This window comes from Cetorhinus maximus, chromosome 23 (assembly GCF_964194155.1).
Source record: "Cetorhinus maximus chromosome 23, sCetMax3.hap1.1, whole genome shotgun sequence".
Taxonomy (NCBI): domain Eukaryota; kingdom Metazoa; phylum Chordata; class Chondrichthyes; order Lamniformes; family Cetorhinidae; genus Cetorhinus; species Cetorhinus maximus.
In genome coordinates, this window is record NC_135901.1 from 22,911,383 (window position 1) to 22,938,808 (window position 27,426).

The window sequence follows — 27,426 nt, forward strand, 5'->3', positions numbered from 1 at the left end:
CAAAATTCAGTACGATTAATAAAGCACCAAGAGACACACATATACCTGCGTGAGAGTGTTCCAGGCACTGACTGTGGAAGAGCTTTAACCAGTTATCCTGCCTGAAAAAACATCACACCATTCACAGTGGGGAGAAACCGTACATGTGTTCTGTCTGTGGACAAGGCTTCAACTGATTGTCCAACCTGGAGAGACACAAGGACACCGGCACCATGGAGAAACCATGGAAATGTGGGGACTGTGGGAAAGGATTCAATTATCCATCCCGACTGGAAATCCATAAACGCAATCACATTGGGGTTGGCACCCTGGAGAAACCGTGGAAATGTGAGGAATGTGGGAAAGGATTCAATTATCCATACCTGCTGGAAATCCATCGATGCAGTCACACTGGGGAGAAGCCATTCACCTGCTCTGAGTGTGGGAAGGGATTCACTTTGTCATCCCACCTGCTGTCATACCAAAGTATTCACACTGAGGAGAGACCTTTCAGCTGCACTTACTGTGAAAAGAAGTTCTCGTGTTCATCCAACCTCAACGCACATCAGTGAGTTCATACTGGGGAGAGGCCATTCACCTGCTCCTTGTGTGGGAAGGATTTCGCTGGGCCATCCGGTCTTTGGTCACACCAGCGAATTCACACAGGGGAGAAGCCGTTCACCTGTTCTGTGTGTGGGGAGGGATTTACTCTTTCATCTAACCTGCTGTCACACCAGCGAGTTCATACTGAGGAGAGACCATTCAGCTGCACTTACTGTGGAAAGAGATTCAGGTCTTCATCCAACCTCAACGCACACAAGCGAGTTCACATGGGGGAGAGGCCATTCACCTGCTCTGTGTGTGGGAAGGATTTCACAAATTCATCCAGCCTTCTGTCACACCAGCGAATTCACACTAAGGATAAGCCATTCAGCTGTATTCACTGTGGAAAGAGTTTCAGGCAGTTATCAATTCTCACTGCTCACCAACGCACTCACACTGGGGAGAGACTATTCACTTGCTCCGTGTGTGGGAAGGGATTCACTCAGTTCGGCAGCCTGCATTTACACAAACTCACTCACACTGGGGCGAGGCCGTTCACCTGCTCTGAGTGTGGGAAGGGATACACTCGATCATCCCACCTGCTAACACACCAGCAAGTTCACAAGTATCTGCAGGGGTTGGATTCTGGTGTTATTGCTCCTGTTAATAACACCCAGGACTGATAGTCTGACAATATTAGGATTGTTTCTGCTGATGTTAACAACCCCTATAATTAGCTGGAGTTTAATATTCTGGACCTGTTGCTGATTTTCAGGGCTGCGATGCCCCTTTTCAAAAGCACCACCTGTGATATTTCGTTTTAATTCAAGAACTCTCAACTGGAACTTGTTCTATGAACTTTCACTTCAATCTTAAATTGATTTTTGGTACAAAATCTACAATTCAGTGTCTGAAAAGTTCCACTGATTAACATCTCCAATTAGAAAGTGCTGATTAATCCTTGCTGACGATTCTTACTGACTTACACATTCTTCTCAGTGACACCTCCATTATGAAATTAAGTTATCAAGAAACATAAAACAACATATAGTTCTTTGGTAGTGCAAAACTTAAATATTTCTGAAAAGGGAGACATGTTGCTAAAGGTTTTCATCTTGTACTGATCAGGACAAACACAAGAATGCCAAATTTCAAATGATCACAACAACATATACTACAGGGGAAACCGGTGCTGATTGGTTGGCAAGTGAACTATGATTGGCTGAGACGTTGCCATGGAGAAATCAACATGAATCTATAGGTTCCCCAACTTCTGGCTTGTTCAAAAAAGGTGCAAGACTTGAAAACATTCCTTTGGTTTGTAGGGAGTGGGTCGCTGCATATGAATGTATGTCACTTCTAGAAAACAGAAATGAGCCATGTTACAAGCTTGACTGATTACCTTAAATTGATTGTTAGTGTAGCTATTAGCACACTCTGGATTGTTCAGCAGGTGCTGTCCAATGGTGGAATCACATCTCACAGTAGACGTTTTTTTTTTGGTTTTGCAAGTGCGGGCTGGTACTCTACCGATTAGGGAGAAGCGAAGGAACATGCTGTTTGATTCAATCAGTCAATCACTGGGATGTACGTCATTCATACCTGGCACTGCACTGGCACTGAAATTCATACACAATATTGCTCAGTTATGTAGTTGGTAGAACTACTTTTTGGACTGATGCCCACATCCTGTTAATGCTAGTCAGAGTAGAAATAGCAGGAAATATCGGATTAATACGTGGCTGAAGAGATGGTGTGAGGGGGAGGGTTTCAGATTCCTGGGACATTGGGACTGATTCTGGGGGAGGTGAGACCAGTACAAACTAGACGGGTTACACCTGGGCAGGACCGGGATTGATGTCCTCGGGGGAATATTTGCTTGAGTGGTTGGGGAGGGTTTAAACTACAATGGCAGGGGGATGGGAACCTATGCAAGCAGTCAGAGGAGAGGGAATCAAGGACAAGAACAAAATACGGAAAGGGGAATAAGAAAAGTGATTGGCAGAGAAATCAAGGGCAAGAATCAAACAGGGCCTCAGTGAAAAATAGTGAGAACGGGACAAGTAATGTTAAAAAGACAAGTCTTAAGGCTTTGTGTCTTAACGTGAGGAGCATTCACAATAAAGTGGATGAATTAACTGCGCAAATAGATGTAAAAAGGTATGATATAGTTGGGATTACGGAGACATGGCTGCAGGGTGACCAGGGATGGGAACTGAACATCCAGGGGTATTCAGTATTTAGGAAGGTCAGACAAAAAGGAATAGGCGGTGGAGTTGCAATGCTGGTTAAAGAGGAAATTAACGCAAAAGTGAGGAAATATATTAGCTCTGATGATGTGGAATCTGTATGGGTAGAGCTGAAAAACACTAAGGGGCAAAAAACGTTAATGGGGGTTGTATATAGACCCCCAAACTATAATGGTGATGTTGGAAATGGCATTAAACAGGAAATTAGAGACACATGCAACAAAGGGACATCTGTAATTATGGGTGACTTTAATCTGCATATAGATTGGGCAAATCAAATTAGTAACAATACTGTAGAGGAGGAATTCCTGGAGTGAATACGGGATGGTTTTCTGGACCAATACGTTGAGGAACCAGCTAGAGAACAGGCCATGCTTGACTGGGTATTGTGTAATGAGAAAGGAATAATTAGCAATCTAGTTGTGCGAGGCCTCTTGGGGATGAGCTGCCATAATATAATAGAATTCTTCATAAAGATGGAAAGTGACGTAGTTGATTCTGAGACTAGGGTCCAGAATCTTAATAAAGGAAACTACAATGGTATGAGATGCGAGTTGGCGATGATGGATTGGGAAACATTACTTAAAGGGATGATGGTGGATAGGCAACGGCAAACATTCAAAGAGCGTAGATTTCCAGCATTCGCAGTATTTTGATTTTATCTAATTGTTTATTCCTGTCTGGCGCAAAAGTAAAACAGGAAAGGTGGACAAACCATGGCTTACAAGGGAAATTAGAGATAGTATTAGATGCAAGAAAGAGGCATACAAATTGGCCAGAAAAAACAACAGACCTGAGGATTGGGTGCACTTTAGAATTCAGCAAAGGAGGACCAAGGGATGATTAAGAAGGGGAAAATAGAGTACGAGAGTAAGCTTGCGGGGAACATAAAAACTGACTGTAAAATTTCTATAGGTATGTGAAGAGAAAAAGATTGGTGAAGACAAATGTAGTCCCTTACAGTCAAAAACAGGGGAATTTATAATGCGGAATAAAGAAATGGCTGACCAACTATATAAATACTTTGGTTCTGTCTTCACAAAGGAGGACACAAATAACTTACCAGAAATTTTGGGGAACACAGGGTTTAGTGTGAGGGAGGAACTGAAAGAAATCAGTATGAGTAGGGAAATGGTGTTGGAGAAATTGATGGGATTGAGGCCGATAAATCCCCATGGACTGATAATCTACATCCCAGGGTACTTAAATAAGTGGCCCTAGAAATAGTGGATGCATTGGTGGTCATCTTCCAAGATTCTAGAGAGTCTGGAACAGTTCCTGCAGATTGGAGGGTAGCTAATTTAATCCCACTATTTAAAAAGGGAGGTAGAGAGAATTATAGACCAGTCAGCTTGACGTCGGTAGTGGGGAAAGTTCGAGAGCCCATTATAAAAGATTTAATAGCTGAGCACTTGGAAAACAGTGGCAGAATCAGACAGAGTCAGCATAGATTTACGAAAGAGAAGTCATGCTTGACAAATCTACTGGAGTTTTTCGAGGATGTAACTTGTAGAGTTGGTGAGGGGGAGCCAGTGGATGTGGTTTATTTGGAATTTCAGAAGGTTTTCGACAAACTCCCACATAAGAGATTAGCGTGTAAAATTAAAGCGCATGGGATTGGGGGCAGTGTATTGAGATGGATAGAAAACTGGTTGGCAGACAGGAAACAAAGAGTAGGAATAAACTGGTCTTTTTCTAAATGGCAGGTAGTGACCAGTGGGGTACCGTGGGGATTGGTGCTGGGACCCCAGCTTTTCACAATATAAATGATTTAGATGAGGGAACTAAATGTAATATCTCCAAATTTGCAGATGACACAAAGCTGGGTGGGAGGGGGAGCTGTGAGGAGGATGCAGAGATGCTTCAATGTGATTTGGACAAGCTGAGTGAGTGGACAAATGCATGGCAGATGCAATATAATATGGATAAATGTGAGGTTATCCATTTTGGTAGCAATAACATGAAGGCAGATTATTATCTGAATGGCTATAAATTGAGAGAGAGGAATGTACAACGAGACCTGGCTGTCCTTGTACACCAGTCACTGAAGGTAAGCATGCAGGTGCAGCAGGCAGTAAAGGAAGCAAATGGTATGTTGGCCTTCATAGCCAGAGGATTCGAGTACAGGAGCAGGGATGCCTTGCTACAATTATACAGGCCCTTGGTGAGACCACACCTGGAATATTGTATGCAGTTTTGGTCTCCTTATCTGAGGAAGAATGTTCTTGCAACAGAGGTAGTGCAGCAAATGTTTACCAGATTGATTCCTGGGATGGTGGGACTGACATATGAGGAGAGATTGAATAGGTTAGGATTATATTCGCTGGAGTTCAAAAGAATAAGAGGGGATCTCATAGAAACCTATAAAAGTCTTAACAGGACTAGACAGGGTAGATGCAAGAAGGATGTTCCCAATGGTGGAGGAGTCCAGAACCAGGGGTCACAGTCTGAGGATATGGGGTAGACCATTTAGGACTGAGATGAGAAATTTTTTCACCCAGAGAGTGGCGAGCCTGTGGAATTCGTTACCACAGAAAGTTGTTGAGGTCAAAACATTGTATGTTTTCAAGAAGGAGTTAGATATACCTCTTGGGGCGAAAGGGATCAAAGGGTATGGGGAGAAAGCAGGAGCAGGCTATTGAGTTGGATGATCAGCCATGATCATAATGAATGGCGGTGCAGGCTCAAAGGGCCAAATGGCCTACTCCTGATCCTAGTTTCTATGTTTCTCGTGGAAAACACTTACGTAACCACGACACAGTAGCATTGCTTGCTGTGTATTGTGCAAATTTGTAAATGGGCCATTGGCCACTACTTTCAGACCTGAGAAGTACCTAGTCTACCTCAAACTACCCTGGAATGGTAAATTTTCTCAAAAGTTTGGACAACAGGTTAAACAAGCCATTTCACACCGAAACACATCTTCAACATTGTGATGCTTTGCTCGATGACACACCTGGTGGTCATGCGACTCTGGTTGTAGCACTCCCGAGCCGCATTGGTGCGGTTCCTCACAGGAGCCGAGTTTGAAGGGTGAGACCCTCATCTGCAATGATCCAGCCCCTTAAATCTGGTTCCTGGAATGAACCCGACTGGAACATTGGACTGTCGCAGTCTGAATCCATCAGCACAGCTCCCGCATCCAGGAGGATAATGTTCACTGTTTTATATTCAGGTCTGGGGGATAATGTTCAATGTTTTATATTTGGGTCTGGAGGATAATGTTCACTGTTTTATATTGAGCTCTGTGGTTTATTAGATAGGGTTGATTCTGCCTCATGATGCATGCTGGGTTGTCAGAGTCACCATTAAAGGCCCTAATCTCAGGTCAGTAACTGAGTTTTCTCTGGGATGGAGAATCAGGGTGGGGTAAAGTGTCTCAGTAATGGACTGGAATTGGTATAAACTAAACCCGAGCTGCACCAGGTAATGGTGACCACCATTAAACCATCAGAAACAATCACTGCACCATGTCAGAAAACCTTGGAAAATATTTTACCTGAATCTTTGATCAATTTTGTTCTATTAAATATTGTAACCAATGAGTTGGATTGCTGATTATTTTTGTAAAGGCAGCTCAGGACCATCAGTTTCACCATGAACCCAGCCATGGGGACTGAGGTGAGCTTCAGACCATCAGGAATAAGGGAAAGGGACTGGAGCACTGAGTCTGTCCTTGAATCTCAACATTTTTTAATGAGATGGATTCATTCAGGACAGACAGCAGGGAATTTGTCTGTAGTAGAGTGCTTAAATTGGAGTTTAGTGACTGAGGGAGTTTAAGGGTTAAATTATATCTAAAGTCTAATCTTTCTTTAATTTAGCAATTAATTAAAAGTTGCTGTTAGGGTTGGAAGAAGGTGAGTTTTAGTCCAGCCTTAAAATAGGGATCATACAGGCTCTGCTTGCAACTGCAACTAGTTAATTAGATAACTGGCTTACTCAGGTTTTCAGAGGCTAGGCCAGTTGTATTACCCCTCGGATTCAAAGACTTATTATGCAAAGAAAAACAGGTGATAAAACATTCATCCTGTGCATCAAATTAGTGTAGTTTAACTTGTGATGTTATAAAAGAAACAGTCACTTTCCTTCATCTTTGAACCTGTAAGTTTAGAATTAAGTTCTGTAATTAGCCTCTGTATCTATGAAGTTCTCTTGATTTTTATTACTTAGGAATGTATCATGTTATATTTTTAAGTGAATCTCGTTGCCTTAACTTTAGCACACCAATCACTTTCAAGCACTCATTTTATATGTATTTTATATAAATCACTTTCAAAGACTGATTTTATATATATTTGATATAGATCACTTTCAAGCACTGATTTTATCGGTATTTTATATAGACTGTGTAATTTCTGTAACTTTGTAATTTTTGTAAGTCTATGAATGATTCTGCATTTTTAATTAATTTATACCAAGGACGTTCAGATACAACAAAAACATATGAGGCAAAGCAGTTCTTTCAACCAATAACATACTGATAAGCATCTATCCTAATGAGACTTCTACAGTACATAAGATATTAATACCTATAGATTAATTAGACATCTAAACTGATGAGTCCTGTGTTACTAGACATCACATGCTCTATCTCAAATAGGCAGACATCAAAACCATCCTAAGTGCCCCGTCATTTTAGAAGAAAGTCATAAAATTTAATGAAATGACAGAAACTTTATAATGAGAGTGATGGTCCCACGAGTAATTGACACCTAGAACCATAGAAAAGTTACGGTGCAGAAAGAGGCCATTCAGCCCATCATGTCTGCCAAAAAGAGAAAAAAAAACTAGCTGCTCATTTTAATCTCATTTTCCAGTACCTGGTCTGTCACTTGCAGGTTACAGCACTTCAAATTCAGATGCAGATCCAGGTACCTTTTAAATGAGTTGAGCATTTCAGCCTTAACCACCAACTTAGGCAGTGAAGTACAGACACCCACCACCCTCTGAGTAAAAAGGTTTTCCTCATGTCCCCTCTGATCCTTCCACCAATCACCTTAAATCTAAGTCCCCTGGTAATTGACCTGCTAGGGGAAACAAGTACTTCCTGTCTACCCTATCTAGGTCCCTTATAATTTTGTACACCTCAAATAGGTCACCCCTTAGCCTCCTCTGTTCTAAGGAAAACAACCCTAGCCTATCGAATCTCTTCTCATAGCTGCAATCTTCAAGCCGTGGCAACATTCTTGTAAATCTCCTCTGCGCTCTCTCCTGAGCAATTATGTCCTCCCTGTAATGTGGTGACCTCAGAGGGCCAGTCAAGGCACAATGGGAAATGACATCAATAGATGACCATCACCCTCGAGAAACCAATCAGAATCTGATCGTGCACCAGCTAAACCAATCAGGGCCCGATCACACACCGCACTATTCAAACAGGAATCAGTAACATCATTGATCATGTGCATGGTCTGTGGTTTGAAAGGAGTTAAAAATCACCAGCTTTGAGCTGCCAGATGCGTTGAATTTGAAAGTGAAAACTGCTTGTCAGCTGAAAGCAGAAGACCAGAGGGCTCGAGCAAGAGAGAGAGAGTGAGGACCCCATGTCAGCTCACACCCTAGGCTGGATCAGAAAGCAAGTATCGCATTGAGCCAGTAAAGTCACTGCCTAGCTTTGTTAAGTATGACTTTTGTTGCTTAATAAATGTTCCCTGAGTTACATCACTAAATTGTCCCCTATTACTTGAACGGTTAAGTCTGGATGGTTAACAAAAAAATTAATATTGAGCGAGGAGATTTGGAGGTTAAATGACCCCCAAAAAAAACTATAATGCCAAGAGGATGGTGGAAGCAGAGGATATGAACAATTTCATAAGGAAATTGGATGGGCACTTGAGGGAAATAAATGTTCAGGGATACAGGAATAGAACAGGGCAATGCTCTGCTGGGAACTGGCATTGACTCGATGGGGTGAATGGCCTCTTTCATGGTCTAATGACTCTGTGATTTAAAGAGGGAAATTTCAGCTGCTCCACTGCAACCAGCTGAAGTCCCTCATCCCTGGTGCTTTCTCATAAATCTCCCCTGCACCATCTGTAACGGCTTCATATCTTTTCTAAATCATGGAATCCATTTTTATATGGGACCTCTGTTTAGAAACATGTTCGAACTAGATGGCCTCAACATTTCTGATCTCCATTTAAAAAAGGGACATAGAGGCACTGGAGAAAGATTCAAAAAAACAATACCAGAAATGAGAGCATTTAACCTTCAGGAAAATTTGAACAACCTGCGGCTCTACTGAAGAGAGACCTGATGGAAGTCATTAAGATTATGAACAGGTTCAATATTCCAATAGGGATTTCTTGAGAAACATCTTTACCCAGTGAGTGATAAGAATGTGGAACTCACTACCACAGTGAGCGGCTGAGGTGGATAGCATGAGTACGTTTAAGGAAGCTCAATACACACAAGAGGGAGAAAGGAATAGAAGGATATGCTGATGGGGTGAGAGGAAGAGGGGTGGGTGGAGGCTCATGTGGAGCATTAATACTGACATAGACCTATTGAGCCAACTGACCTGGCCCTGTGCTGTAGACTCAATGGAACAGAGACAAATGTATTTAATTGAGATCTACCTGCAGTGGTAGGGAAAATACTATTTACTATCCAGGATAAAATAAATGTCCTTCATCAGCCATTGTGGATCATTTTTGTGGGAATGCACACTCCCAGGCTCAAAGAGCATTAGCCTACTGGAAGCAAAGTCATGAGATCGGCCAGTCTATCAGAAAGAAACCCTCTGACCCTCCCACTTCACCAACTGTCGTGAACTTGCTGGTGTCTCAGTAGGGTGAATGAATCGCTGAATCCCTTTCCACACTCAGAGCAGGTGAACTGCCTCTTCCCAGTGTGAACTCGCTGATGTTTCTGCAGGTAAGTTGACCGACTGAATCCCTTCCCAGGCTGGATGAATCAATGAATGCTTTCCCACACACAGAGCAGCCGAATGGCCTCTCCCCAGTATGAACTCGCTGGTGTCTCAACAGGTTGGTTAAGTGAGTGAATCCCTTCCCACACTCAGAGCAGGTAAACGGCCTCTCCCAGTGTGAACTCGCTGGTGTGTCAGCAGTTCAGATGAAGTGGTAAATCCCTTCCCACACTCACAGCAGGTGAACGGCTTCTCCCCAGTGTGAACTCGTTGATGTGTCAACAAATGGGATAACTGAGTGCATCCCTTCCACAATCAGAGCAGGTGAACGGCCTCTGCCCAGTGTGAATCCTCTGCTGTGTTAGCAGGTTGGATGAATCACTGAAGCCCTTCCCACACTCAGAGCAGGTGAAGGGCCTTTCCCCGGTGTGAACTCACTGGTGTCTTAGCATGTGCGATGAATGAATGAAACCCTTGCAACACTCAGAGCAGGTAAATGGCCTCTCCCCACTGTGGATGCATCGATGAGATTCCAGTACAGATGGCGATCTCAATCCCTTCCCACAGATCCCACATTTCCATGGTTGCTCCATGGTGCAGGTGTCCTTGTATGTCTCCAGGTTGCATGATCAGCTGAAGCCTCACACAGAACACATGTACAGTCTCTCCCCACAGTAAATAGCAATGTTTTTTCAAGCTGTGTAACCGGTTAAAGTTCTTTCCACAGTCAATGCACTGGAACGCTCACACTGATGTTTAAAATCTTCTGAAGCAGACAGAACAAACACTTGTCCCTGCAGATTCAAAAACCGATGATATTCGGCCCTACTGAATCGAGTAACTTTGTCAGGTCTTAAGGTGATATTTGTTTTGAGATATCTGTCTGCAAATCCTCCCCTTCTAATAACCTGTGAAAGGAATTAACACAAGTCATCATTGTCAGTACAGGATAGAAATTCAGTACAGATGGTTCTAGTTTCAATGGAAAATTCTTTCTTCTCTCATTCCCCCAAAGCTGTAAATCTCTGTTTCCCCTCTCCCCGCTCCCTCCATTTTCATTCTGCTGTACCTAATATACACAAAATTCTCCTAAAGGCGCCAATTCATGCTGATCAACAAATCCATGCTTATCGCTCCCTGTCCAAATCAAAAGGACCTGAAAAACTTCATGCAGTCTGCTAGCCTGTATATATATTTATTGGACTAAATATGTGTGTAATACTGTACTACTGTATTACAGTAGTTACTGTATTACTGAATTAGAGATACAAGTAGGTTGTGAAGAAGAACTTTTCTTAGTCAGTGAGTAGCCATGACCTGAAACTCGCTGCCTATGAGGCTGGTGGAAGTGGAGATGATCAATGATTTCAAAATAAAATTGGACGAACACTTGAAGGAAATAAACTTGCAGCAGAATGCAGATATGGAAGGAAATGGGACTGACTGTGTTGCTCTACAGTGAGTCAGCATAGGCCTGAGTTTCCAATTGGATTCCTTCTGCACCATAATAGTCTATGACTGGAAATACATAACGTAGCCACAGCACTATATTACAAGAAATAGTGCTAGAAGTACTACAAGTACTAGCAATCATAAGAAATTTATTACAGAACCAACAATATATCTAATATCTACCATATAACAACACTAGACATATCTCTGTTGTTATGATCCCCATGGAGACTGATAACCTTAAAATAAACAAATTCCCAGACAAAAGCAAAATACTGCGGATGATGAAAATCTGAAACAAAAACAAAAAATGCTGGAAAAACTCAGCAGGTCTAACAGCATCTGTGGAGAGAGAAACAGAGTTAATGTTTCGAGTCCGTATGACTCTTCTTCAGTCTTCTTTCGAATCATACGGACTTGAAAGGTTAACTCTGTCTTTCTCTCCATAGATGCTGAGTTTTCCAAAATTTTCTGTTTTTGTTTCAAATTCCCAGACAACCCCAACAGAATAAACCAAAGGACAAAGTTTCAAACTTCTACTGTAACAATCAAACTAAAATTAATGCAAGTGAAGCATGCATTAACAGACAAACAGTATTTGAATAGACAGGACAAAATTGACTTGAACCAGCTCATTCGATAAAACACAGGTTCCACAAAATCAGCAGCATTTCGCCTCAGTATATTTGGCACTAATTCTAGTTACAGAGTCCCACGACTCTCTGTATTCCCCAGGGGGAGGGGGAAAGAAAGTGTTACTCACAGACGTTGAACAGAGGAGGAAGTTTTAGTGTGTTTGTCAAGGTAAAAACAAATGCTGTGCTGTTTAAAATCAAACTACATGACTTGGAACAAAATAAGGCGAAAAGACATTTTGCAAAGTCCCCTGTCCGACTCCCTCAGCCAGCAGCCCAGCACGCAGGCGCAGAAAACGCTGCTGACCTAGCTGTTGGGAGCAGGCGCAATGCAGCTGCAGCCAGCGGTCGCTCTCGATCTCTTTTTGGATCAGCCAGCCGCCGTTGGGGGTGGGGAGAGGAGGCGGGGGAAGGGGGAGTTCGCCGAGTCGGTTGCCTAGAAACGTTGGCTCGAGGAGGTGTAGGGGGAGGAAAAACAATGGGTGGGGCTCCCGTGTCCGCGCGCCTGGCCTGCAGACTAAACCCGAGCACGTCATCGTGGAGCAGAGTGAGTCCTATTGTTTAATTCAGACAGTGTTCCATTATGGACGTTATAATAACTCAAAGGGGCGTTCCCAACACAATGTCTCATTGGGATCAATAGCCCTGGTTACAGGAGAAAACTACTGCGGATTGGACAACAACTCAGCGCGTCTGGAGGTCAAAGTCTCTCCCGCCCCCTCATGCACTCCGGTTACGCTCCCTCATTGTGAGGGAGGACCGGAAGTGGACTAGTCCTCCAGCCAATCAGAGTGTGGTCTTTGTGCCTCTGGCTGCACGGATTTTCCCCGTTGTTTGAACGCGGAAGTTGGACAATGAGTTTGCTGACTTGCTCATTACTGTCCAGCAAAGCTGCTACTCCTCTCTCTCTCTTTGAATGAAAGTTCAGTTTCACAGACGTTAAAACACCCTCCTCCGTGCAACATCTGTGAGTAAAACACTTTCTTTTCTCCCCATTTCCATTTGTTTTCTAATTCGGGAAGTTATTTTCTAATTGTTGACTTACAGGAGCTGAAGGGAAAGGAAGTGAATCAAGGAAAGACGCAGACTCTGGAAAGGTTGGCTCAGGTCTCCCTCTCTCTTAAAGACATTGATATCCTTTGCTCCCTCAGCTTGACACATTTATTTGTCTGGCTAAAAGGATGGTCTCTTTCCTAATGTTTCTAATTAGAGGGGTAGTTTCCCCAGGAAATGGCTGGCATTGAAGGGGACAGTTAATTAATATAAGACAGATATGACTAATGTTATATGATACATATTAGATTGTTATTTATGGTTCTGTAATAAAGTACATTTATCATTATTTCTAGTCTTATATTGAACTGTAGCTATGTTATATATTTTCAGTCATAGAGTCACGATCGCACAGAAGGAGTCCATTCAAGTCCATGCTGACTCTATGTAGAGGAATCCACTCAGTCCCATTCCTCCTCTATGTCCCTGCAGCTCTGCAAGTTTATTTCCTTCAGGTGCCCATCCAATTTCATTTTGAAATCATTGATCAACTCTGCTTCCACCACGCTCCCAGGCAGAAAGTCCCAGGTCATGACCGCTCACTGCCTAAATAAAGTTCATCCTCACAAGCCCCACGTATCATGCAATACAGTACTTTATACTACGTTAATTTTTGTCCAATAAATATATAGAATTTGTAAGCATGGATCTGTCAATCAGCATGAATTAGCACCTTCAGGAGAATTGGGAGGGTGTATATTAGTACCAGCAGAGTGAGAATGGAGGGAGAGTTTTTGGGATCAAGATTTACAGCATTTTGGGGAATGAGAGAAGAAAGAATGATTCATAGAAACTAGAATTGTGTGTTCTGAATTTCTATTCTGTACTGACAGTTATGACTTTTGTAAACTCCTTTTACAGGATATTAGAAGGGGAGGATTTGAAGACAGATTATCAAACCAAAGACCACATCAGAATCTGACAGTCACCTGATTCATTGGGAGCTGAATGTCTTCAGCTTTTGAAACAAGAAGCAGAAATGTTTGCCTATTCTGTGTGCTTCAGAAGGTTTTAAACTTAAATGTGACCGGAAAAGCACCGACACACACACACACATAAGACTGTGAGTGTTCCAGTGCACTAACAGTGGAAAGAGCTTTAACTAGTTACACAGCCTGAAAAAGCACACCATTCCTAGCAGAGAGGGACCATACTCATGTTGTGTGTGTGGACAAGTTTTCGACTGAGCGTTGAACCTGGGGAGATATAAGGACACCCTCACCATGGAGAAACCATGGAAATGTTGGGAGTGTGCGAAGGGATTCCGTACCCCATCTGCACTGGAAATTCATCGACGGATTCACACCGGGGAGAAGCCGTTCATCTGCTCCATGTGTGGAAAGGGATTCACACACTCATCCCACCTGTTTACACATCAGCGAGTTCACACTGGGGAGAGGCCGTTCACCTGCACTGAGTGTGGGAAGGGATTCACTTGCTCATCCCACCTGCAGACACACCAGCGAGTTCACACTGGGGAGAGGCCATTCACCTGCTCTGTGTGTGGGAAGGGATTCAGTGAATCATCCACCCTGCAGAATCACCATGTAGTTCACACTGGGGAGAGGCCATTCATCTGCTCTGTGTGCAAGAAGGGATTTAATCGGTTAACCAACATGCTGCGACATCAGATGGCTCACACTGAAGAGAGGCCATTTACCTGCTCTGTGTGTGGGAAGGGATTCACTCGGTCAACCAGTCTACGGACACACCGACACGTTCACACTGGAGAGAGGCCATTCAGCTGCAAGGAGTGTGGGAAGGGATTCACACACTCATCCAGCCTGTGGAAGCACCAGCGATTTCACACCGGGGAGAGGCCATTCACCTGCTGTCTGTGTGGGAAAGGATTCAGTGAGTCATCCCACCTGCTGAGACATCAGCGAGTTCACACCAGGGAGAGGCCATTCACCTGCTCTGAATGTAGGAAGGTATTCGCTGATTCATCCAGCCTGCGAAGGCACCAGCGAGCTCATACAGAAGAGAGAGACTGTTCACCTGTTCTGATTGTGGGAAAGGATTCACTGAGTCAGCCAACTGGCTGAGATCCCATGGCAGTCACACTGATTAGAGACATTTTAGATTCTCCGACTGCGCGTGTTAATTGTATCAATGGAGGTTAAGTATATTCAGATGGAGGGCCTGTTTGGATGGTTACATGAGTGCAAATAGAGAGACACTTACTGACAGAGCGTGGAGTGGAGTTAGGAGGTTAATGTTTCATTCTGTGAATAAATCTATACCAAGTAAGGATTGGTTCCAGTTTCTTCCTTCACCATAAGGATTATAACATGGTAACTGAGAATGATTGTCTAATGGTAAAGTTTGGCAACTCAAAGAAAATAAGATTTCAGATAGAGGCTTACAATCCTAGCAGTTTTAGTGAGGAATGGCTGAAAGCAAGTGGAAATTCTCAGGGCCTGATTAGCCGTTGATGTTCTCAGAGTCTGAGCCATACGACCAGTGGAAGAATGAAGTGGATATGTGGACACGGGTTACATCCCAACCAAGGAAGAAACAAAGTCTGGCCTTGGCACTTCCTAACTAAAGTAAAATCAGAAGCAGAAGTATTGTGTGAGCTAGATACCTGTCAGTTGGATACTAATGAAGGTTTGGCTCTTCTATTAGGGTTCATTGAAGAAATTTACAAGAAAGATGATCAAATTGGATGCCAATGAAGCATAGTCAAACTTGGACAGATTTCGAATGAGGTTGAAAACATCTTTAGCAGATCTGGATTAGAACAGCACTAATAGGTGAAAGAACCTCAGGAATGACACTGGGAACAATTAACAGGTGTTACAGGTCTGACTCAAAATATGATGATCATTATGCCACTGGACACAGAGCGAGATAAGGCAACTAACTTTTTGGAAAGTCAGTGGATCTGCAGCCTACTCAATCAGGACATTATCGTATCCCCTTAACAATACCTGATGTTTCTAATCAGAGTATTTGAGAAGGATTAATGGAATCAGGTGATAAGAATCAGAGAGAGAGAAAAAACAAATTGTTTTTAAGCTGCACGGACAATTTGCTCACCCTTCTGTCAAAGATTAAAAACCCTCGTAAAGGATGCAAGGGTGGTGGATGAAGAGTATTCGAGGCTCAGAAAAGAGATTGGTGCAAAGTGTGAAAAAGTAAAAAGTATCGGAGAACGCCGTCACATTCTATTGAAAACCTTCCCTTGGCACATGACTTTAACAAGGTAGCTGGCATGGATCTAAAGGTGTGGGATAAAGACAGGAATATTTTTATTCTACACTTTATAGACATGGTAACCCAATTAAGTCTTTCTCCAATAATACAAGGCAAAGACAAAAGGGTGATTATAGACCAAACCATGGGAAATGGATAGATATTGGACCTGGGCACCAGCTAAGTTTCTGATTGATAATGGAGGGGAATTTGCTAATGACAAATTTAAATGTGAACATTATGGTCATGAACACCGCAGTTGAAAGTCCTTTCAGCAATGGGCTCTGTGGACGGAATCAGGCAGTGATCGATGAAATGCTGCATAAAATCTTAGCTGATCAGCCAAACTGCAAGTTGACAACTGCACTGACATGGACAATTCATGTAAAGAATTCATTTCAGATGGTTGGAGGGTATAGTCCCTATCAATTGGTCTATGGGAGAAATCCCAAATTACGCTCTGTGCTGGGCGACAGCCCTCCTGCTTTACAAGGGACTACAAATAGTTCCAATTTTAATCATCAATTATCAGATTGTTTCATGAAAGGAAGTCCTCAAACGAGGAAATTATTGGGGATCTTGGAAGAGGGGTGTCTTATAATGTAATGCTTTGTACAAAATAAGGAAAATTTTCTTTTTCAATTTTTGAAACGTTGTTTGTGCGTGCTGTTATGATCCCAGTCAAAACCGTTAACGTTTAAAGAGAACTTCGAACGCCCAGTGATTAGCTGAAAGAGTTATGCCACAAGATTCCATGTTTTTAAACAAAACTAAACTTTACTGTACATAGAAAAAAAAAGAATATTAAAAACCAGCACCATGAACTTAACACTATAATTTATAAAGACTTATGCTGTAAACACAGTTCTACTTTTTAACTTGCTCCCAAGAGTTCCCTTATACTTAACGATATCTTGAAGGTTCATTCACTTCTGTTCCTGGAACTATCCCAAAGGTATGCCAAAGCTCTCCAGAATTCACTTTAATTCTCCTCAGTATTCCAGCTATTCACCAAGCTCCAAGGTGGCCCTTCAATTAGCTTTTGACTAAACAACCCTCCAACTTTCCTTTAAGACCTCAAAACTCTGGATTCCTCAGTCGAAGCGTGGGCTTCACTGCCTTCTTGCTGAGGGATTTAAGCATTAGGATCACCCCTAGTTCCTAATGGCCCTCTAGGCTTCCAGTCCCACAGCTGGTTCACAGCTCCTGGGACCACAGCTGACTGCTTCCAAGCGAACTGCAGACTGCCTGCTTTCTGTGAGAAACACCCAGAATTCTAACCAAGGCTCCACCCTGAATCACTTATCCCCATGGTAACAGAGGCCAGTTAGGATGTCCAATTGATATTTAAATTTATTAACTTTTAGCTTCAAAACTAAACCTTTTTTCCCTGAGGTCTGCATGAAGAATTCACCTCTCTAACAAAGACAGGACAATAATTGTCAGACCCAATATCTCCCAGTCTCCAGCTAAAAGAGCCCACCTGTCGTTTTACAGTTCTTACCCTTCGAGCTTTGACTTCTTAAATCAACATGAGCCACACCTTGTGATTGTGAATTCCCTTAGGGCGTTTCTGTCAGATTCTCAATCCAGATTTTCCATTGATCTTACAATTAAAAAAATTCCCAAACTAATTTGTATTACGGAAACATTAAAATTATGAAACTAGATCTTCACAACATCTTCCCCAGGAAGAAATGAAAATGTCTCATCCTTGTAATACCCCATTTAGAATATCACAATTTACAACCTGCTGTACATCTTAACAGCCATGATCTTATCGAATGGGGAGCAGGCTCGAGGGGCCAAGTGGCCGTCTCCTGTTCCTGAGTCGTATGTTTCCCTATGTTCAACTATCTTATAACCTGCAATACACATAATAATCCCTGAAGGATACCTGATGGAAATATGAAAGATTCTGAAGCGCTTCAATAATCCAATAGGGATTCCATGAGAAAAACCTCTTTACCCAGCGAGTGGGAGAATGTGGAACTCGCTACCACAGCGAGTGGTTGAGGTAAATAGCATGGATACATTTAAGGGGAGGCTAGATACATCAACGAGGGAGAAGAAATAGAATGATATGCTGATGGGTGGTGGGGGAGGGTGGGGTTGGAGACTTATATGGAGCATAAATACTGACGTAGACTAATCAAGCCGACTGGCCTGCTCCCATGCTGTAGACTCAATGGAACAGAGACAAATGTATTTATTTGAGAGCTACCTGTAGTGGTAGGAAAAATATTATTTACTATCAGGATAAAATAAATGTATTTCATCAGCTTTTGCGGGTCATTTTTAAAAATCCATTCACGGCATGTGGGCTTCGCTGGCTGAGCTAGCATTTACTACCCATCCCTAGTTGCCTTTGAGAAGGTGGTGATGAGCTGCCTTCTTGAACCGCTGCAGTCCATGTGATGCAGGTACATCCACAGTGCTGTTAGGAAGGGAGTTCCAGGATTTTGACCCAGTGACAGTGAAGGAATGGCGATATATTTCCAAGTCAGGATGGCGAGTGAAATTTCAGTGGAAAAATGCACTCCCACATTCAAAGAGCATCAGCCCACTGGAAGCAAAGTCATGAGACCGTCCAGTCCAGCAGAAAGAGACCCTCCAACCCTCCCACTTCACCAACTGTCAGAATGAACATGGTTCAGTCCTGGATGTGATTAACAGCAGCAATAACAACAGAATCTAATCCCTGTACCTACCAGTGAACTTGCTGGTGTCCCAGCAAGCTAGATGACTGAGTGAATCCCTTCCCACACATGGAACAGGTGAATGACCTTTTGCAGATGTGAACTTGCCAGTGTGACAGCAGGTGGGATGACTGAGTGAATCCCTTCCCACATTCAGAGCAGGTGAATGGCCTTTCCCTGGTGTGAACTCGCTGGTGTCTCAGCAGTGTGAATGAAGCATTGAATCCCTTCCCACATTTAGAGCAGCTGAATGGCCTCTCCTTGATGTTGCAGCAGATTGGACAACTGACTGAATCCCTTCTCACAGATAGGGCAGGTGTAGGGTTTCTCCCCTGTGTGAACTCACTGGTGTGTCAGCAGATGGGAGGATTGAGTGAATCCTTTCCTGCAGTCAGAGCAGATGAATGGCCTCTCCCCTGTGTGGAGACGTTGATGTGTCTGCAGGGTGGATGAAGCATTGAATCCCTGCCCACACTAAGAGCAAGTGAACAGTCTCTCTGCAGTGTGAGCTTGCTGGTGTCTCAGGAGGGTGGATGAATCAGTGAATCCTTTCCCACACTCAGAGCAGGTGAATGGCCTCTCCCCAGTGTGAACTCTCTGGTGTCGCAGGAGGTTGCATAACTGAGTGAATCCAACCCCACACTTGGAGCAGATGAACGGCTTCTCTCCTGTGTGAACTCGCTGGTGTTGCAGCAGTTTGGATGACTGAGTAAATCCCTTCCCACACTCAGAGCAGGTGAAAGGCCTCTCCCCAGTGTGAATACGATGATGAGTTTCTAGCGCAGATGGGGAAGGTAATCCCTTCCCACAGTCCCCACATTTCCATGGTTTCTCCAATGGTGTGGGTGTCCTTTTGTCTTTCCAGGTTTGAGGATCAGTTGGAGCCTCGTCCATACACAGAACATGTGTACTGTCTCTCCTCGCTGTGAATGGTGCCCTGTTTTTTCAGGCTGTGTACCTGGTTAAAGCTCTTTCCACAGTCAGTCCACTGAAGCACTGTAACCAGGATGAGTGCGTGTGTGTGTGCTTTTCCAGTTACAATGATGTTCAAAACATTTAGAAGCTGACAGAACAGTCAAACATTTCTCCTTCTAGATTCAAATTTCCAATGATATTCAGGTCCTGATGAATCAAGTCACTATCAGACGTTGACATGTTCTTCGGTTTGAGTTTTCTGTCTGCAAGTCCTCCGCTTCTAATATCCTGTGTTAAAGGAGTTCACAAAAGCCATCACTGTCAGTCCAGGATCCTAGTTCCCAAGAAATAAACATTTATCTTGGATTGACTTGCCCATAGCCAAGCTGTTCCGGTACAGCTACAGCACTGGTATCTACCCCACAATGTGGACAATTGCCCAGGTATGTCCTGTTCACAAAACATACGACAAATTCAATCTTGCCAATTACCGCCCATTCACTGGATAATCAGCAAAGTAATCAAAAGTGTCATTGAAAGTGCTATCAAATGGTACATACTCAGCAATAACTTTTGAAAAGAACGAGAATGATAAGGCACAGAATTAAAGTAATTGCGAAAAGAAGCAAAGGTGAGGAGGAATTTTTTTCATGAAGTGTGGTTAAGGTCTGGAATGAGCTACCTGAGAGTTTGGAGGAGGCAGTTTCAATTGAGGCATTCAAAAGGGAATTAGACTGTTATCTGAAAAGAAATATTGTGCAGGGTTACGGGGAAGAGGCTGGAGAATGTTACTAAGTGATTTGTTCATTCGGAGAGCCGGAGAACATGATGGGCCCAAAGGCCTCCTGCGCGGTACCATTTCTGTGATCCGTGAATTCTGGGCACTTCAGAAACTGCTCTATCTACTGCGGGTTGGCCAGGTGGATCGTGAATGCTCGGAGGGGCCTCGGGCCCTTGGTTTATTATAGAGCCAGAGAGACCTGCTGAGCTTTTCCAGTTTTTCCTCTCAGATTTCCATGGTTTTTCAGGACAATAGATTTCCTCAGTGAATTAATCAATCATCAAACCAGCTTTAAAATTCCACATTTGAACCCATGTCCACAGAGCATGATAAAAGCAAAAAACTGCGGATGCTGGAAATCCAAAACAAAAACAAAAATAAAAATACCTGGAAAAACTCAGCAGGTCTGACAGCATCTGCGGAGAGGAACACAGTTAACATTTCGAGTCCGTATGACTCTTCAACAGAACTAAGGAAAAATAGAAGAGAGGTGAAATATAAGCTGGTTTAAGGGGGGGTGGGACAGGTAGAGCTGGATAGAGGGCCAGTGATAGGTGGAGATTGCCAAAAGATGTCATAGACAAAAGGGCAAAGAGGTGTTGACGGTGGTGATATTAACTAAGAAATGTGCTAAAAGGTGACATTAAGGGTAGAAAGCAGGACGAGCAAGGTACATATAGCCCTAGTGGGGGTGGGGTGGGGGGAAGGGATCGAAATAGGCTAAAAGGTAGAGATAAAACAATGCATGGAAATACATTTAAAAATAATGGAAATAGGTAGGAAAAGAAAAATATATATAAATTATTGGAAAAAAGGGGGATCAGAAAGGGGGTGGGGATGGAGGAGAGAGTTCATGATCTAAAGTTGTTGAATTCAATATTCAGTCTGGAAGGCTGTAAAGTGCCTAGTCGGAAGATGAGGTGCTGTTCCTCCAGTTTGCGTTGAGCTTCACTGGAACATTGCAGCAGCCCAAGGATGGACATATACTTCATATACTTTTAATCTGCATGCTGTATAAAGTATAGTGGGAAGGGTCACTTTTTAAAAGGCTTACTTCCAGTAATGTAAACTACCATGAATGTGGTAAAACAATTAGAAAATTAAAGTAATGCTTGTAGCTGGACTTTGTGTTTGGATTACTGTGAGAAATTAGGGACAGAGACATGATGGGTCTGAGCAGGTTGTGTGAGGGCAGTTTAGGGTTAGACCTACTGATCATACTGCACTCCACAGGAACATCACATACTTCCCTTCCTGGTGCATCTCAAGGACAGACACTGAAGTTACTGCACCCCAAGGGGACATCACAAACTGCCCCTTTCTGGGACAGCTCAGGGTTGGATGCTGAACAAATTGTCCCTCAGGGATATCCCAAACTGGCCCCGCTCTGAGATAATCATTGCTGGAGGGACAGCAGCCAGGACATAGGAACAAGATGAGGCCATTCAGTCCCACAAGTCTGCTCCCCCATTCAATTAGATCATAGTTGATCTGCACCTCAATTCCGTTTTCCCATCTTCGATCCATTTTCTTTGAGATCTTTATTTAACAAGAATCTACCGATTCCCATCTTGAAAATTTCAATTGATCCCCGGCCTTTTGTGGAGATTGGTCCAGATTTGCATCACCTTTTATGTGAACAAGTTGTTTCGGATTTCACTGCATTGGTTGGGTATCAAACAATGACTCAATGTCTAACACAGGCACCATGGACACAAATCCAGTTACCCTGAGAGAATACATGCAGCTGGACAGGAGTCACTGAACTGAATTCTGACCACAAGCAAAACCAGGCTGAACATGAAGATAAGGCAGAAACATAAGCAGATGTGGTAGTTCACAATTAACCATAAATCAAACTGAATTAGAATGAACATTGGAGGAGCTTGATTAGATTCATAATGCAGAATCAGTCATAAACTGAGACAATTCATTTAAGGATAATGGAAAATACTGGATAAAGATAGGAATGATTTCATTTTGAGAGGATGAGGAGAGGCTTGGTAGATGATAGATAAGGATGTGGTTTCTGCAGCCAATGTAGTTAAGCACTTTCACAAGGAAGGAGGTGGTTAGATAATGTAAGTGCCACTATTAAGCTGCAAAAGTAAAACAAAACTTTATTTGGACAATGAAGTGAGCAGACAAAGGAGAAGATCTGTTACTTAGGTGGCAGTTGTAACTTTTAGGGTTATTAATAAAAAGTAACTTCGCATTCCCACCTCTGAGTCAGAAACCCCACTGCAGACTGTCCTGCTGAATGGAGACGGCTCTCCAGCTCATTCTGGATTGATATCAGGCAGGATAAGTGTGTCCTGCTGGTCTGGCTGTCCACTCGCATTGTGTGAGTTGTGGGAACTCATCAAACTCTCCCGGTTGAAGCCGGACCAGCAGATCGGCTGGAATTAAATGGTCCCAGACATCGAAGGAGCGTTAAACAGCCTATGAATTCTTACATTAATTCAGACTATTCTCGAAGAGATGAGTTCAAAGAGAAACAATCACTACACTGTGTGATTTCCTGAAATAATCCCTGCTGTCTGTCCTGAATGAATCCATTTCAGTAACGAATGTTGAAATGTTTGCCCCACACCCGCAGGGTTTCATCTGTTTAAAGCCACAAACAGAAAGGTCCAGTTTTCTCCTGGAGTTGGAGACAAATCAGCTTCCAAAATGATGCAGAGTTTCAGCCAATGAGGGAAGTCCGGGCTCAGTCCTGCCCCCTCTTCCTATTGGTCCGAAACCCCCGCCAATCATTCCCTGACATTGTGACCTAGAGCATGCGCAGTGCGGGTGATGTCCATGGACAAACGTTTGTTTGTCTCATCTTGAGGCGGATAAGCGGAGGCGGCGTTAGGGGCAGTGGGTCGGAGGGGAGGGGAGGCTTCACAAACACCCAGTGGAGGCCTCAACGCCATGAACAAGAAGCTGCAGATACTTTGGTTGCACCAACGGGGCGGTATCTTTCTCTGTGAAAGGCTCAGTTTAACGGCCGCCAGCGTCATGGGGAATGCGCATGCGCGGTCACCACTCTCCCTGTCAGCAGGAATGACAGAGACAGAGAGTGAAACTGGCACAGAAACAGCCCCTTCGGCCCAGCGTGTCCGTGCCGGCCATCAAACAGCCTGGTCCAGATTCCAACCATCCTCTGGGTGAAATGTTTTTTTCTCAAATCCCCTCTAAGCTTCCTGCCCCGTACCTTAAATCTATGCCCCCTGGTTATTGACATCTCCGCTAAAGGGAAAAGTTTCTTCCTATCTTATTCCCCTTATTATTTTGAATACCAATGTTGTCAATTTCTATCTCGGACTAACAAGGATGGATTTTGGAAACTCCTTTTACAGGGAGTTAGAACCAAACATAAGATTAAGTCTTGATTAATCGGAACCTGAATATCATTGGCCTTTGAGTTTAAGCATCAAGTTCCAGGTCATTACCACTCACTGTAAAAAAAATTCTTACTCTCATTCCCCCTGTATCTCTTGCTTAAAATCTTCAATTTATGTTCATAATCCTTTTACAATCGGATAATGGGAACAGTTTTTCTTTACCTACCTTATCTAAACCTCTTATAAGCTTGTACACCTCTATCAACTCTCTCCTCAACCTCCTTTGCTCCAAGGAGAACAACCCCAGTTTCTCCAACCTTACATTCCAATGAAAAACCCTCATCCCTGGAACCATTCTGGTAAATCTCCTCTGCACCATCTCAAGGACCCTCACATCCTTCATAATATGTGGTGATCACTGGTTTGCACAGACCCAGATGTTATGTGTTCGTGTCTGTGATGTCATCACACACCGACAATTGCTCAGTGACATCACCCCGCTCCCCGGGTATTTCCTCAATTGGGAGATTTTTCTCTGACTCCAGTGCTCCTGATATATTTCCGGCTGCAGTCTCCAACAGGAGATTTTAAAATTGAAAACAGTGGAATTGTGACAGAGGGGAGTATTATTGAGCATGCATCTACAATTTAGAGCTTTTAGTGCTATGCTCTGTTATCTGTGAGAGATTCCATGGCTCTGGAGCTGGTGTGACACCTTCACTGTGGATCTGAATCCATGTCCATCCATTGCTCTTTTTCACCTCTGCCCTCGCTGATCACCTCTCTGCTATTGTCTAACTAATGGGTGCATTTTAGTTATGTTTAGTATTTTACTGTTACTTTTACCGATCATGTAAAAATGCATTTTCCACGCTGCCCATCCCTCGACCATGTGCTGCTGGCTTATCAGTTTTATCTTTCAGTCAGGAATTGTTATCCCTATGCTATAGTCCATTTATCTTCCATTTCTGAGCTTATGTTGACCATCAAATTTTGCACCATTTTTATTCATTAACACACTGAAATGTTAACTCTGTTTCTCTCTCCACAGATATTGCCTGACCTGCCGAGTGTGCGTCGGCACATGAACAGCAGAGTTTTGGATGTCCTCAACATTACAAGAAGATTGAATGTAGGAGGCCGGCTGGGAGAGTGTTAGGGGAGTTTAGTCTACAGGTAACAAAGGAATGGATGAGAATTTCAGCAGCAGATGAGCTGAGACTAGGGTGGAGTCAGGCGATGTTACTGAGTTGGAAATAGGCAGTCTTGGTGATAACACTGATATGTGATTAAAGCTCATCTCGGGGTCAAATATTACAACAAAGTTATGAACAGTCTGATTCGGCCTCAGACAGTTTTCAGGGAGAGGGATGGAGTCGGTGACTAGGGAGTGGAGTTTACCACAGGGACTGAAGACAATGGCTTCAGTCTGCCAATATCTAAATGGAGGAAATTTCTGCTCATCCAGGACTGGATGTCAGACAAGTCAGGATGGTGCATGACTTGGAGGGGAACTTGGAAGTGATGGTGTTTACATGCACCTGTTACCCTGGTCCTTCCAAGTGGTGGAGGTTGAGGGTTTGGGAGTTTCTGTCAAAGTTATGGTTGAATTGGTCTCTCGTTTGCTACCTGCCTCTCCCATTTCTCTCTCTCTCTCCTCCCATAGTGTCCAGAATCTTGTGTAGGCCATGACCGGGTGGCAGGTTCCTTTCCCTGCAGGACATTAGTGAACCAGTTGTGTTTTTATGACAATCGAGCAGATTTCATGGTCACTTGTTCCTAGTTCTGGCCCACAAATTACCAAATTCATTCAGCTCAGTTTCACAACCTGCCTTTGTTACGTGTGGGTTCTCTCACTCCCCTTGTTCTGTTTTAAATCAATTGCATAGGAGATTAGAAGGGGAGGATTTGCAGTTCAGAAACTCAAACTTAACATCACATCAGGATCTGAATGAGTCGCCCAATTCATCAGGACCTGAATATCATCAGCCTTTGAACATGGAACCAAAAAGGACCATTCACTCTGGGGAAAAGCTATGGAAATGTGGGGACTATGAGAATGGATTCAATTACCTATCTGAGCTGGAAATTCACCAGCAAATTCACACTGAGGAGAGGCTGTTCACCTGCTCCGAGTGCGGGAAGGGATTCATTAATTCATCTGACCTGCTGACACACCGAAGAGTTCACACTGGGGAGAGGCTGTTCATCTGCCCCAAGTGTGGGAAGGGATTTGCTCAGTCATCCACTCTGCTTATACACCAGCGAGGTCACACTGGGAAGAGACCATTCACCTGCTGTGTGTGTGGGAAGGGATTCACTTGTTCATCAAACCTGATGAGACACCAGCAAATTCACACCGACAAGAAACCTTTTAAATGCACAGACTGTGAGAAGTGCTATAAAAGTTTTGAGGAACTGATGTCCCATCAACGTTTTCACACTGACGAGACCGTTCAGGTGCTCTCACTGTGGGGCTGGGTTCAGGCATGTGAACTTACTGTACACCAGCGAATTCACACTGGGGAGAGACTGTTCCTCTGCTCCGAGTTTGGGAAGGCGTTCCCTCAGTCGTCCAACCTGCTGAGGCACCAGCGAGTTCACACTGATGAGAGACCTTTTAAATGCCCAGGCTGCAGAACGTGCTATAAAAGTTCTGGGGAACTGACGTGCCATCAACGTATTCACACTGATGTGAGACCATTCAGATGTTCTCAATGTGGCACTGGGTTCAGGCAATCATCTCAGCTCACTATACACCAGCAAGTTCACACTGGAGAGAGACCATTCATCTGCTCTGTGTGTGGAAAGGGATTCACTCAGTCATCCCACCTGCAGAAACACTAGCAAGTTCACAGTGCGGAGAGACCATTTATCTGCATTGTGTGTGGGAAGAGGTTCACTCGGTCATCCACCCTGATGAGTCACCAGCGAGTTCACAAACAATTACAGTGACTGGATTTTGCTGTTAATCACATCCAGGACTGAACCATGTTTATTGTTGTCTATTTTTACTGATGTTAATAAACTCAAGCCCAGTTATCGTAGTTAATATTCTGGATAAAAGTCAAATAAAATCAGCTTTGTATTAAACACAGTGTGTTGAATCTTTTTAATATCTCTAACATTAATTCCTTTTGAATTTCTCTCCCCTGTCTCCTCCATCCTCACCTCCGAACAACAAGCGTGAGGAGCTCATGGAGCTTTTCTGTCACTAAGATTGGGACAATCTGATCAGCTGCCTCTGCTGCTTTCCTCCCTTCCACTAGCCCACCGGGACAAACTCCCTCTGAAGTTTTCTCTTCTCCGAACCCTGAACTCGCATCTTTCTCCAGTTTCTCTCCTATCTTCTAACTTCCTCAAAGTTCATCTTGTCCATGAGACCTGCCTTTTGCTCCCTTGACCCTATTCTCACTAAACTGCTGACCACCCAACATCCCCCCAACAATAGGGTCCTCCATTTATTAATGGAGACATGAAGTACAAAAGCAAGGAAGTCACACTGAATCTTTATAAATTACTTTTTAATCCCCAGCTAAAATATTGTGTTCAGTTCTGAGCACCACACTTCAGGAAAGATGTCAAGGCCTTGGAGCGAGTACACGGAAAATTGACCAGAATAGTATCGGGGATGAGGGGTTTCCGTTATGTGGAGAGACTGGAGAAGTTGGGATTGTCTATTTAGAGCAGAGAAGAGTGATTTAATAGAGGTGTGGACA

At 43.4% G+C, this 27,426-nt stretch overlaps 2 protein-coding genes and 1 pseudogene across 6 annotated transcripts in view; all 3 read left to right on the forward strand.

The window, feature by feature from the left end:
* LOC144697113 (uncharacterized) overlaps window positions 1-26,800 on the forward strand; it is a 425,270-nt gene extending 398,470 nt beyond the window's left edge. The window contains exons 1-3 of one of the 4 annotated variants that reach the window (XM_078568937.1): window positions 12,238-12,699; window positions 12,780-12,829; window positions 24,759-26,800. In XM_078568937.1, the coding sequence (XP_078425063.1) occupies window positions 25,706-26,554 (849 nt within the window). In that variant the 5' untranslated portion in view covers window positions 12,238-12,699; window positions 12,780-12,829; window positions 24,759-25,705 and the 3' untranslated portion in view covers window positions 26,555-26,800. Of the gene's footprint in view, window positions 1-12,237; window positions 12,700-12,779; window positions 12,830-23,146; window positions 23,191-24,758 lie in introns of those variants that run through there. The other 3 variants (XM_078568939.1, XM_078568936.1, XM_078568938.1) reach the window with 3 other exon arrangements.
* The window catches only part of LOC144697072 (uncharacterized), a 141,562-nt gene that overhangs the window by 14,224 nt on the left and 99,912 nt on the right, over window positions 1-27,426 (forward strand). The window lies entirely within an intron of this gene.
* On the forward strand, window positions 110-15,035 carry LOC144698427 (uncharacterized; annotated as a pseudogene). Its single transcript, XR_013580517.1, has 2 exons — window positions 110-984; window positions 13,974-15,035. The product of XR_013580517.1 is annotated as an uncharacterized LOC144698427 (transcript).